The sequence below is a fragment of the Trachinotus anak genome, unplaced genomic scaffold (assembly GCF_046630095.1).
Source record: "Trachinotus anak isolate AG129_WGS33_773 ecotype Australia unplaced genomic scaffold, CSIRO_AGI_Tana_v1 ptg000028l, whole genome shotgun sequence".
NCBI lineage: Eukaryota > Metazoa > Chordata > Actinopteri > Carangiformes > Carangidae > Trachinotus > Trachinotus anak.
Window position 1 is genome coordinate 18,018,713 of NW_027273879.1, and position 14,434 is coordinate 18,033,146.

Below are 14,434 nucleotides of genomic sequence, written 5' to 3' on the forward strand. Positions count from 1 at the left end.
AAGGTGATGAATAGGAAACACTGTGTAGTGTATGCACACTGCACACCCGCCTATGTGGATATATATTACTGTCTTGATAATGCACCCTTAAAATAACAGTGAAGTACTGCACCAGGTTTTTGTTTGTCAGTCACACAATCACCTGCCACTGTCTCAAGATAGCAATGCGCCAACAATGCGCCTGACCACACCTCATTTTAAAAGCAGCTGTCCCATAGTAGTGCTAGTATGGTGATGTTTATCAGGTGTAATGTTCAGGCTCTTAAATTAGCAGGGTTAGCATGCACCAATTAGAAACACAAAGGGAATGTCATTTGTTTTGCAGGTATTTGGTCCTAAACCAAGGTAGTGGACAACATGATGATGGCACTACAGGCAAAGTCAGGGTGTCACCAAAGTGTTCACAAATCATCCTCTGGGATCCACTGGGAATCAATTGGTGCAATTATTTAATATTTCATAGTACATATTTCATTAACTACATAATAAAATAAATAATAAATAAATAAATAATAAACGTAACAGTCAGTACAATTTATCCTCTGGATCCTGAATGTCTGTACCAAATTTAAAGCAATTAGCTGAATAACTGTTGAGATATTTCAGTCTGGACCAAAGTGGTAACTGGTTACTTTTGGAAGTAATAGTTTTGGTGCTTACCATCTCTCCTGGCATCCCTGGTTGTCCGCGGTCGCCAGGTTCACCAGATGGCCCCTGAGAAAGAAAAATCAGAAAAAATACCAATTTTTCACCACTTCAGGATAAATCAACACAGAACTTTCTAACTGTAATCAAAATTGTGTATGAAGCCCATCTCTAACCTGTATGCCAGGCTTTCCCATCTCTCCAGGTGGTCCTGTAGCACCTTCTTCACTCTGCAAGCTCACAAAGACGAAACCAGCCTCAGGTCAACAGGAACCAACAAAACAACTAAATACCAACAAAGAAAGGCTATTGATCGTCACAGCATACTTACAGGCCATCCAGCACGAAGTAACTGATAGAAACTGGTTTGCTACAGGAAGAATGGAAACACACAGGATAAGTCATAGATCCAGGAGCAAAAGCAAAGAAAATGACACAAAAGTGTATATAGATGACATCAATGTATATGAGAACAGTTTATATTTTTATTGAACAACCTCATTGTTACATTGAGCAGAGACAGAGAGAATATTAACATATATGTCTGTTAACCCATGAAGACTGGATGCAACATCTGCCTTTAACACCGGATGAGATGTACACATTAGATATATGATTACGTCATTTTTAAGACATGTGACCAATTAAATGTATTGTGATTTGCTGAAATCTGAGTCAGGAAGGCTAAGTCCATTATGGGAGATGTATTTTGTTTGTGTTTTCTGTGGTTGGCTAATGAATGAGAGGAGCGATATTGAAGCAGATTACAGCATGTTACCTGGATTGATGATAATGATTTACAATAAAAGTCAAAGGCTGTTGCTGTTACTATCGACACAATACAAAACTGACAGCTGGGCCATTTCAAAATGTAATAATGGAGGTACTGACAGAAAATGCAATAAATAAATGCAATGCAATAAATAGATACACAGATACACATACAGCTGAAAGGATTAATAAAAGAAGGGATTCAGTCATACATTAATTTATTCATAAATATACACAGTCAGGTAGTCAGGAAGACTCATAATACTATGAAAGTATTAGATAATAGGAGCTCAAATGGAATTATCATGTTGTATGCCTCCACCACTCAGACTAGTTTCAGGTTACATCCCTCATAGTCATATAAAATATTAACCATTTTTGTGAAATTTTGTCATAATTGCTGTGTAAAGTCTTGAGTAATAGCTAAAAAGAGTTTGTGAGGTCACCATGACCTTGACCTTTGACCTTTAGCCAACAAAATGGGAGTTTGTGCTTGAGTACATTTTTTTTACTAAATTTTAAGAAATTCCCTCAAGGCGTAACAGAGATATTACATTCACAAGGCCAAAACTGCATTTTGTGAGGTCACCGTGACCTTTGACCTTTGAAGGCGTTAATGAGACATCCTGTCCATCAGAATGGGATGAGCGTTCGTACATAAGTACGGACAACCTGAAAACAATATCCCTCTGGCTCTGTCGCCGGCGCAGAGGCATAATAAAACTTCTGAGCATAGTCTCTCAATGCAAATATTATTTTATCAAGATTAATAAACATCATTAGGTCTTTAAGCCAAAATATTTTCCAGGTTGAAATCTTCTTCTCTGTGATAATGATGCCAATGCCATCATATTCTTTAAAGTAATGTTTAGTGGTTGTTCATTGGCTGGAACCCAAAAACAGCCGCCCAGACATATATCCTCAAATGCGTGCCTGTGGCTTTGAAGAGAAATTGAAAAATAGGTAGGTAGATACGTAAGAGCAGGACCAGAACATGTGAGTCAAGTCTGCTGGATCCTATGACATCTATCCAAGTCTTGTCTAAATTAGGATCTATTTTCTCAAGTTTGGCTTTTGAATAGTGCGTACGATGGATGACTTTAAATTGAATCAGGCTGGTGTAGCACAAAAGGTACTTCCATTTTTTTCTTTCCACAGCAGCATCCCAAGTTTACTGTGGGAAAGGTTACCCAAAGAAGAATCTTTAAAAGACACAATAATCTCAAAATGCAGGATGGAAGATCAGTGAAGGGGGGGTAGGTGTCTAAAATAGATTCAAGCCCTGACTTTGGAGATTGCGGGACTGAGCAAAGTGACACTCAAAATATCAAAACAGGTCACTGAAATGTGAATACTTAACTTACAATGAAACATGATCATCTTTAAATGTCATAGTTTCTGTGGTTAAAAAAACTCTTTGCTTTATGATTGACCCTCATTCAGAATGAGTAAAGGATGACGATGACCTCTGTAGTCTGTCCACATTAAGTTCAAAGCACATAAAGTAACAAATCGCCATCACAAACTACTAACAGATTTCTATTTTCGTCGTCTTTTTTCAATAACGGACAGCTCTTCATCACACTGACACACTGGACGACAAACAGCTGCGTCCACTGCAGAGAGATTAAACAGATGAGGACAGAGCATCAGCTTGCAAGCACTATAACTGCAGGGCCAAAGGTCTTACAGATAGTCTAAAGATCTTGTGGCTCTGAAGAAAGATGGTTTAGCCTCAAAGAACATTTGATGTCCAGTGTGTCTTTTAGGTGACTGACAATGAATCACATGAGGGCTTAGAGGGGGAGAGAGCAAGGAAAAGCCATCTTCACTTCAGCTGGTTAAGATGTTGAAAGGGACACTGGGGTATGTGGCAGTTTAAACAGCTGTTCAGAGTTGCAAAAGTGCAAAGCTGGTAACTTCTCTGTGATGACAGGACTTTTGAGATGTTATGTGTGGTCTCAGCGCCCACTTGTTATTGGTCAGTAAAGATGACAAATGTGTACAGTGACTAATAATATTTCAATTTGAATTTCTTCACGTGTTAAACACACAAGAGATGGACCTACCTGACACAGCAGCCAACCAACTGACCAACTGGCATTGCAATGAGAGCCTAGAGCTGGGAGTATGGCTAAAAATGCTGATAATGTATAAAAACTGCACAATGCTTCTATTAAATAATCATAAAAACTCCAATGCGTCTGCGATTATTAATCCATAAAATATCTTCACATTTACTGTCTACAAATATCCACTTCAATGAATAATATTTGTGGCTGAACATGTTCAGATATGATCTTTGTTGTTAAACTGTAAAATGTCATGGAGGATCAGCTGAAAGAGCCATCAGGTCTAGGACAGGAGCTTTGGTTTGCAATTCATCTAACATGCCTGACTGACAGCATACAAATCACACTGAGTGTAATCTCACCCTGTAGGAGGTCACTTTCTTCAGAACTTACCCCTAACCCTCTAAACCTAATTAGGGTTAAGTTCAGAAGTGGATGACAGGGTGACACTTTATCTAGACTGTAAAAATACCTACTGGTCATTTAAACAAAAACAGTAGGTGCTTTACTTGATTTTTCAAAAGCTTTGAACAGCTCTACATAAAGAGAGAAATTCTGTTTAGAAGAAGGAAAACAACATCTTACCTGGAAGGCTGCCCATTCCTCGGCAGTATTCCTCCACAGGTAGAGGGTTGGTAAACCTGCCGGTCCAGGAGGTCCTGGCTCCCCCCTTTTTCCCGGGCGACCTTCAAGGCCCGTTTTACCCTGTGAGAAATGAAAAGTAAGTTGTACATTTGTGCAAGACAAATCAATTTATATGGGATATTTAGTATCATAGCACAGCAGTATTTTTTAGCATTACATCATTGAAGTGATTGATGGTGGAGTTTATAGCTGTAGATATTAAAATGACTAAGGTGAAATTGAGCTTTACAACAAGAAATGGCTCTGGGTGCTTTTTCAGAGGTGCACAGAACATCACTGTACTTAAATCCTGAGGAGTTAAGTGGACTAACATTGCACATCATCATAGGCAATAATGTCAATGTTTACCTTATCACCTTTAAACCCAGACAGGCCAGGTTCACCAGGACAGCCCTGTAGAAACACAACAACCCACAATAAAACAGTTAAAAAACACTGAAGAAAAAGCATCTTCTAAGAGACCAAATATTATTTATCAACTACTTCAAAAAACACAAGTAACCATTAGTCAAACTGTAAAATTGTTGAGCCTTAACCAGTTTGCTTTTGAAAACAAAAAACTTGTCTACTACTGCCTAAAGGCAAAAAAAAAAAAAAAAAAAACAGTGGCCGCAGAGACAAGCAAAGCTCTGGATCCTTGTAAAAACTCAGTTTGTGGCCTGTTGAAAAGCACAAGCCATTTGTTTTACAGTCTTGCTCCCGAAGCCTATGTCGATAAAACACTCTAAGACTTTCTAGCTTAGAGTACTGGGATACTATAGGTAAATATAGATGTGGTAAATCCCCCTATATCTTTACTGTGTCATCTGAAAACATAATTGCTACTGGCTTTTCAATAGTAAGTGCAGACATCAGCAACAGTACATGACAATGTGTCCTCATAGAACAACAGATGACACAGAGGCAAAGAAGACCATGGCATGTCATCCGCTAAGTTCATCATTTTTTACATCAGGAAACCTCAGAGTGTAGCTGCCACCACACTTATGCATAGGTCACTTACCACAGGAAAGCAAGGTAGACTGTGCTGAAGTCATTTTACAAAGCTTGTTTGTAGTCAGTAACGTCCAATTTAGTAAGAGGTAATATCTTTGAATGCACAGTAAGCACTGTATTGATGCTACAGTTAAACTTTTATCATATGATTTTAATACATCTTCCATCCAGGCAGAAAGGCCTATTTTCTGAGGCCATGGCATAGAAATAATCTTTTGTAAATAAGTACTTTTTATTCAGGCAAACTGAGTTTGTCAACACACTTGTAGAGGATAATGCTGCAGGCTGTACACTACAACAAGCTCAGTGAGCAAGACCTGAGATGTTGTACATGAGGAGAGAGAAGCCAACGGGACGTCTTCCTTCATGTTCCCTGCAGCCGGCTCCAATCACAGTATCGTGCTGAGTGATCCTGTGCATTTTATGGCAGCGTGACTCCAGAAAACGGCCCAGACGTGACCAGATGTGCAGTCTGGTTCTGGTTCTGTCTACCCTGCAGTTCCTATGAAGGCCCACCTCTTACACCAGGTAAAACCTTCTGAATGGATCTTATAAAATAACTTTACTCATTGGCACCAATCAGATGACTTGGCTGCCAGAGGTGAAGATTGTCACATTGAGTGATGCTACGACAAACTGCTGAGACTTGTTAAGCATGCAGTTCTCTGAGGGCTGAGATCGCGGCATCAAAGACATGTGGATCAACATGTGTTTGAGCAGCGTAACCTCCGCTGATCAGATTCAGATGGCAGCTGATGGAGAACAGCTCTTGTAAGCTGGAAAGCATAAACAGATGTCACAGTTTTTCATTCACAAGATTCTTCCTACCTTTTTTTTTTTAAATCTCTTCTAACAACAGATAGCTCTGATATAACACATGAACTTCAACTCTTGGCCTTGGCTATCAATATCCTCAAAAGTGCACTGAAAAACGATAAAATCTCAGTCAGCAGTTTACATCAGGCAGTTTACATCACTTGGAAAAACACTCTGATGAATATAGTAGCATTAAAACAAGAGCTTTAGAGCAACAAGAGCACAATAAGACTGCTCACCTCTGGCCCTGGAGGACCCATTCGGCCTGGTGGTCCTCTCTGCAGTCGGTACGTTTTGCCATCTGAGCTCTGGACCAGGTCACCATCTATGGATACAATGGTAACACTTCCAGGGCGCTCCCTGTCCGGCTGTTTACTGTTGTGCTTGGCTCTATGATCCGAGTCTGTGGTTCTCTGCTTGGTGTTGAGCCCCCCCTCCACAACTACTGCCTGTGCAGATGGGTCAAAGGTGACGACACGAGGTGCAGGTGAGACAGTCCTGGTCTGATCATCTGTCTCCTCCCTTAGTTTGCTGGAGTCTGTGGATGTTCTAGGATCTGAAGGAATCCTAGGAAGTACAGGAAACTCCACTGAGGGCTTCTTGGGCATGTTTCCGGTGTCCAGGTCAAGTACATCATCGGAAGGTTTTCCAGGGAATTGCGAAGAAGTCCGCCCACTGGAATCTGTCTTCTTCTCTGTGGTAATATTCTCCTCCAAATGTTTAGAGGACATTTCAGGCTTCCCCTTTTGGTTTCCTTTAAGGCCATTTCTGGGGGGCTTCCACTGGGGATTCACTTGTCCACCATTCTGAAAGATTGGATCCAACAAGTCAGTGTCCTCATCCACCACAAAGACATCCCCACGAACTATTGAACCTTTCCGACTGGGTCCTGTAAGCACTGTCCCATCCCCTCGAGAACTCCCTCGGCGTAGGAACACATTCTGTTAACAAACAAAACAAGATTTGGAGCTCATTCAAAAAAAGTCTTTAAGATGTTACCACAGTAGTTTTCTAGTTTGTATCATGTTAAGATTACAATAGCTGGATGAGGGATGGATGGCTTATTGTGTGTTTTACGAAGAACTTGTGAAGGGAGTTTGTTTGAGGAACAGTAATACAGAAGAGTGAAGCACAAATAATTAAAAATCAGAGATTATTGTGATAGAAGAAAGAATCCAAGATCCACAGTAAGTCAAATTCAGTCACTATTCAGACTATATATAAGTAAATAAGAAGCATTACTATCCCATCCACACACAAACATCCACAAGCAAAAAATTTTACGTTGTATTGATGCAACTCCCATTTCAAAGACTGAAACTTGTCTCCTTCAGCCGGCTCTAACCCTGAGAAAACCCACTGCAACAGAACCTCCTTCTCTTCTTGAAAACTGTCATCAACTCTTCATTGACATCTGGCATCATTTTATCTGCCTTCAAGTCAATTAGCTTCTCAGCTTGTCAAGACAGTTATCTCTGACCCGTCTGCCATCAAAAACTGCACGCCATTACTGATTCTGTCTCATTTCTTTCCAAAACATTTGACTGTGCTGTCTCTAACCAACATTTCAGTCGTTTGCATTGAGCTAGGAAGTCCATGCTTGTCCCTGTTACAATGTGGTTGGGATACCACTGTTGTTTTGCCATAGACATTGACAATAAAGATATCTTCTCTTAAATTAGAAAAACAAATTTCTACCAATCCAATTCCACTGCAGTACCTGAAACTGTGTACCTCTGGTCTCCTTCATCTGATACTTAGGTTAAAGCATGGTGCAAGTTTAACATCCATCTTGACTGAGCTGCACTTTTTTTACAAGCCCCTCTCTGGAGGGTCCGATCCACTGTCAAAATAGAGTGGTTTATGCCGCCACATCAAGAGCCTTGTTTTGGTTCAAGATAAGACATCTAAGCTTCTACTTTACTCAAATCAAGTCCAATTTGGACAAGAGAAACTCCACTATCCAACTTTGTCTTCAGTGTCACCAGACTGTCTCATAGCACTCCCCTTCTGGCAGCAGCTGACAGCACTCTCCTCCTGGCATCATATCAAAGGTTCATTACCAAATATCAGGCCTTCATGCAGCCCCTCATATTATTCTCTTTTCTGGCACAATGGACAACTTTGGTCTCAGGCTCCTCCAATGCAGTACCTGTCTTTGACCCTTCTATTTCATCCACTCCTGGGTGGAAGGTGCTTTCCTACAGAGCCGGACAACAGAGTTGTACACGGTTCTGTCATAGGAATAAAACTGACTAATAATGAAACTATTAGAAATATAGCTTTCAAAATGTGAACTTATTATTAATGACTCTCATGAAGTCTCAGCCACTTTCCAAATCTTTCCAAACACCCACATCAGTTTAAAGTTATGTGGTTCCCAGAGGTGACAAGAAAAACACTCCAAAATTAACAACACACAAAACACTACAACCCAGGCATTTTCTCCTTGCTTTTCATCTTGCATTACACACATCTACCCACCCCCAGCCACCATGGCACAAACACACACACACACACACACACACACACACAGCAAAACACATCAAATTGTTGGACCTCAGGGAAAAGTGGTGCAGTGAGAGAGGCCTTTCAGAGGAGGGGACCAAGGGGCTGTAAATTTTGTTTGATGACCCTAATGGGCTGAAGTGGAGAGCACTAAAGTGGAGCAACAAGTCATATGGAGAGCAGGAGGACAGGAGGAGGAGAGGGAAGCACCGTGCCTGCTCAGAGAATTCAGTAGAGCAGAGTTTAAACAGGTGACATATGGCACTGAAAAAAAAAGAATCAAAAAGAATCATTTTCCCCTTCTCTCTTCTTCCACAGCAAAAGGTACATTTTGCATCATGTCGTCAAAGCTTGATTCAGTGCCAAATTTTTGCAGCAGTCAGTACTCATTAACCCATTGTAATGCATTCCATATGTAGGAATAGTTTTAGTTAGTTCAGACTGTACTGGTACAATATTGTCCTTTTGACAACTGTAACCTGCTATGTATCTTTACGGTGGCTGAAGAGGTAACAACCAGGTCTGAAAATCACCACTTATCTACTGGGATCCCCTCATTCCTACGTTTCCCCTTCCTCCGTGAGACATTTGCGGTTTTGAGAGAAATGTCTCGACCGCTACTAGATCGGCTTCCATGAAATTTGGTGCACACATGTAGCACCATCCTCGGGTTAAAGATTTAATGTGTCCAGTAGTTGAGTTTATGACCAACTACTAGGGGGGACAAGGGGAGCATTATTTTTAATAAGCTCATGAGTAAAGAACTGTTCAAAGTTTAAGAACCCACTTTGTATTATTCTGTACTGCTTAGTACAAGATAAAACTTATTTTGGACCCAAAATAGCCTGAATTGTTTGAGGCATAAATTCACAAGTCTTCTAGGCCTAAACAAAAGTTGTCACTGGAAAAGCACAGAGAATGAAGGAAGGAGTGTTTATCAAATATGAAAAATAATATCAATGAATGATATCATACATATTTTATGAATTAGTGCAATTATCACAGATGTTCTCAGGTTTCCTATTTGGTTACAGGCATTTGTTAAGGCAAAAATCAATTGAGCATGGTCTGATTGTATTATCAGTAAGACTGATGTGCCCAGGCACAACCCTGAAATAACTGGTTGAACCTGGCTTTCATTCATCAAATCTGAAACATTAGAACAGTCAGCCTTAAATACTGTATCTGCAACGAAACCCAGCCGTTGGTGGAGGGCTGGCTGGATATAACGGGGGCCAGTGAGGGAATGAGATAGGCAGGAGACCAAACGAGGTGCCCCAGTTGAAAACAAAGGCCCTTTCTCTCCCTCTTATCCAAGGCTGCAGTCAGGCAGCCAGCCCTGGTTGATAAGCTGACACTGGATCTCCTCTGGTCAACACCGTCCCCTCAGCTTATCTCCCCTCCAGTCTGTGACATATCCCTGTGAACGCCAGCCCAGGCCACACTTAGCTGGAGAACCATGACACATTGGCCAGTCAGTCATGAGCAGGAACAGTGCAGGTTTTCACTGAAGAAATACATACTCCATTAAACACCTCTGAATGTACTTGTCTCAGGGTATGAAAGTGGACAAGTGAACCTAAAGCAGGACTGTTTCCAGAATCCTCTGGTGTAAACAGTATCTGTCTGTGGTTTACTCTGTTAGTGAACCTAGCTTTTAGTCCCAGTGCAGACTAAGTGCTTGGACCGGGGAAAACGATAGAACGTGTCCTACCCACAGCACCGTGCACTGTGCACCCACAGTGACTGTCAAAGTAAAGTGAAATTTATGCTGCTGTGTTAAAACACATTGGCAAAGGCAGCCATATTCCATATATTTCTTATAGTCAATTAATCTCATGAGAAGAACCAACCTGCCATTGTTGTCTAAAAACATCAAAACATACCAATGACTCTCACTGTTGTACTGTGGTGATATGTTCCTCCAAGCATGTACAGTACACATGCATATACTGTCCTACTGCCGTAAACACTCACTTGAGCACCAAATGTGTATTCATCCACATCTAAAAATAGACCACAATAAATTCATCATTCACTCCTGTTTTAGTAATGTTGGCTAAAATCTACAGTGGCCAATTATTTTTCGGAAATCATCAAGCATTTTAAAAAATTAAACTATATACTCACTGAGCACTTTATTAAGAACACATACTAATACGAGGTAGAGCCTCCCTTTGTTCTCAAAATACCCTCAATTAGTCGTGACATGGACTCCGCATTCCTCTGAGATTCTGCTCCATGTTGACATGAGTGAATCACATGATTTCTGCACATTCATGCTGCCAATCTCCTGTTCCACCACATCACACCACGAGGTGTTCTACTGGATTCAGATCTGGTGACTGTGGAGGCCACTGGAGGTCACTAAACTGTCTTGAAACCAGTCTGTCACATGGAGCATTATAAAGCTAGAAGTAACCATTAGAAGATGGTAAACTGTGCCCATAAAGGGCACATGGTCAGCAACAACACTCAGATAGGCTGTGGTATTTAAATTATGATTGTCTGAGCCCAAAGTGTGTCAAGAAAACATTTTCCACAGCTTTACACCACCAGCAGCACCAGTCTGGACTGTTGACACTTTTTGGGCCCATGGTTTCATGCTGTTGATGCCAAAGTCTGACCCTTCCATCGGCTGCTCAGCAGAAATCCAGATTCATCAGACCTGGTTACATTTTTCCAGTTCTCAACTGTCCAGTGTTAGTGAACCTGTGTCCCCTGCTGACTCAGATTTCTGTTCTTGGCTGACAGCAGCTGAAACTGACGTGGTCTTCCAACGATCATGCCACAGTCAAAATCACTGAGATCATATTTTTACTCATTACTTTACTGAACCTTCTGACCTGTGTCTACATGATTTTATATATTGTAATACTTTCACATGAGCAGATGTATAGGTGTTCCTAATAAAGTGCTCTTTTAGTGTAAATCTGTGAGCAGTTCATTCATACTGAGCACCACAGACAGAGTAGAGTAGTCAGAAAGTATTAAAAGGCTGGTTGGTTTGGTTTTTTCCAAAATCTGTTGGCAATAACAAAAACATATAATAACCTCCAGTGGAGGACTTGTTTTATGGTTCAACAGGAGATTTTATCCACTGATTTCCCCGCAGCAATAGAGCAATATGCTTTTAACCTTTATTTATTAAAGAGAGTCACACTCTCTTTTAAAGTATTGCCGTGATCAAACTCACAGTCATATGCATTCACATCTGGAAGCTGCCCTGTCTGATCTGTTAGCCACTGAGCAGCTTCACTGAGCAGCTGGGGGTTAAGGGCCTTACTGAGGGGCAGCTAAGTGGTGGTAATGCGTGATGGCCAACTGCTGCACTTTTGCTATCTCCACCAACATCTATTCTGCCAGTCCAGGGATCGAACTGGGGACCTTCAGATCACAAGTTCACCTCAATAACCTATAGTTCATCACTGGATCTTGGAGGATGGTTAGCCAATGAGTATTCAGCTGACAGGTTGTTCTTAGGATTAGATCTGCCCTACACTCTTTAAGTCACATCTGTCTAATGACAGATGTGACAGCATATCAACTCAACAGCTGGATGGAGATGAGGGTAAGTATTCAGACCATTGTCAAGACTCAATATCTTAGTGACAGTGACACCAGACATACAGCTAGGAGCTCCATAGATCATCAAGTTTAAAACACAACAGCCCTGAAGACAGTCTGCACAAAAGATGCTGCATAGCATGAATCTGAGTAGTTATCCTGTCAAACAAAACTAATAGTCTCAGCAAATAACTCCTCAAGCCTTTATAACATCTGCCAAGGCAATGTTTACACTCATAGTCTTTTAAAGCCTCTGTAGTAGCAGGCTCATGCAAGCAAGGACACTGTCTGTTCCAAGTTTGTGTGTGTGTGTGTGTGTGTGTGTACTTGTACTTGCTACATAGTAAGGACCAAAAAAAAGTATTTTACTAACAGAGTGAGGACATTTTGGGAAAGTGAGGACATTTTGGCCGGTCCTCACTTTTTGAGACACCTTCAAATCACATTTTGAGGGTTAAGACTTGGTTTTAGAGTTATGGTTAGAATTAGGTTTAGGTTAAGGTTAGGGTCAGGGTTAGGGTTAGGCACTCAGGTGTGATGGTTAAGGTTAGGGTAAGTGGCTAGGGAATGCATTATTTCAACGAGTGTCCTCACAAAGATAGAAGTACAAGTATGTGTGTGTGTGTGTGTGTGTGTGTGTGTGTGTGTGTGTGTGTGTGTGTGTGTGTAGTTGTTTTCCTTAAACAATAACGCACTTCCAACTTTGGCAACAGAGGATAGCCCCATCCACACACACACAAAGCCTGGTCCATACAGAAATGGTTTTCCCAGTTTGTGACTGGTCTACACAGAGCCCTGACCTCAGCCCCATCCAGCACCTATGGGATGAACCGGGTACACAGACTATGAGCCAGGCCTTATCATCAGTGTTGGACCTCACCACTTCTGTTGTGGCTGAATGAGTCCCTGCAGCCTGGTTGGAACATCAAGTCTTCCTCGAAGAGTGGATTCATGTTTAACATTCACGTGAGTATAACATTAGGGGTGTCTGGCAATGTGGAGTAACTCTTAGACATATTGTACTTTACTGGTTGAATTGAGTTGAGTTTTTAAGCGATGAAGAAATAAGATTCTTTTGTTTGAAAAGTGTCTGAATTTCTGTTTAGGATCCACACTGTCACGTGGAGACAATAAATACTGTAAACAGAAGCTTCAGGGTTTCACAGGTTACATTCATTAGACAGTTATGATGAAATGTCATCTGTAACACTGTCACACTGTTTGCTGCAGGGAAGAATCCCAGCTAAGTTTAGTCTGGTGTTATAGAGCAACATGCTGAGCTCGTAGGATTTTAAACCATCTTTCTGTTGCTCTGACTAAAAAGCTCACAGAGAAAAACTTTATCCACCATACACACTATCTGGACTGAAATGATCAGTCAATTAATTGAGTGGTTGGTGAACAAAATTGATTAATAAAAATTTTCATATATGAATGTGCTGTAGTCATCTATCAAATAAATATGCCAAAAGATTTCAGCAAATATGAGGAACAATGATCAGGCAAAACAAGCAATTTAAAGACTTCCCCTTAGCTCTGGGAATATAGTGATTTTTCTATTTTTATTTTATTTTATTTTTAATTTTCTATTTCTGTTTTACAAATTGAGCTATTAACTGCCGTTATTGCCACGATCAGATAATGAATTGGATAAAATTGTCACATTGCAGTTAAAATATTAAGGTCATACCTGTGCTTCAGTTTTTTTTTTTTTCAGTGTTTTTCCGACCCTTAAGTCAGCCACTGGTCCAACTTGCAAGAACTTGAAACTTTGTAATCCATCACACTGTCACATGGTCTTTCATTATTCTCACAGTTACAGTATCAGTGCATGGAAAGGCAGGTGAAAGTGATTTGAAATTGTGCTGGTATGGTGGTGTTTGGACAATGTTTGAATAAATGTGATAAACCTTTTAAAAAATGAAGCACGAGCCACTTTACACATCAATTCGATTCAATTGGAATACATTTTAAAATATTAGTTAAGCAGGATGCTACTTATCACCTGCATATGATGATATACAGGACAACTGCACTTCTATTAAAATGAGGCATTTATAAGCATCATCTACTCATGCTGAGACAGCATGAGGATCATTACTCAACGACTCTGCAACTCTCAACAAATACTTGTGGGAAAACAATAAAAAATAAATTACAAATAGGGCAGATGTTGACAGGGCACACCTGGACTAGATTTATGTTTATCATTAACCACTGTGTCCTCTCCGGAGCCTGTCTGTGTGTGTAGCTGACAAATCCTCTGTTATAAGCAATGAGAAATTTGTGAAGGCCTCACTGCCTGTTACAATCGCTGCAGGCTAGAGCACAATCATCAACACACATGTGCACACACACAGCACACAGACAATGAACACTTGCTCCTACAAAGGGATAATCAAACGGCAAGGTCC

At 40.7% G+C, this 14,434-nt stretch overlaps 1 protein-coding gene across 2 annotated transcripts in view; it reads right to left on the reverse strand.

Annotated features, from left to right (window-relative positions):
* LOC139611938 (collagen alpha-1(I) chain) overlaps positions 1 to 14,434 on the reverse strand; it is a 94,876-nt gene that overhangs the window by 30,802 nt on the left and 49,640 nt on the right. Inside the window, exons 7-12 of one of the 2 annotated variants that reach the window (XM_071467010.1) lie at positions 6,185 to 6,886; positions 4,482 to 4,526; positions 4,074 to 4,193; positions 977 to 1,015; positions 822 to 875; positions 661 to 714 (exon numbers count right to left, since the gene is read on the reverse strand). In XM_071467010.1, coding sequence (XP_071323111.1) covers positions 661 to 714; positions 822 to 875; positions 977 to 1,015; positions 4,074 to 4,193; positions 4,482 to 4,526; positions 6,185 to 6,886 — 1,014 coding nt within the window. Of the gene's footprint in view, positions 1 to 660; positions 715 to 821; positions 883 to 976; positions 1,016 to 4,073; positions 4,194 to 4,481; positions 4,527 to 6,184; positions 6,887 to 14,434 lie in introns of those variants that run through there. The other variant, XM_071467011.1, reaches the window with a different exon arrangement.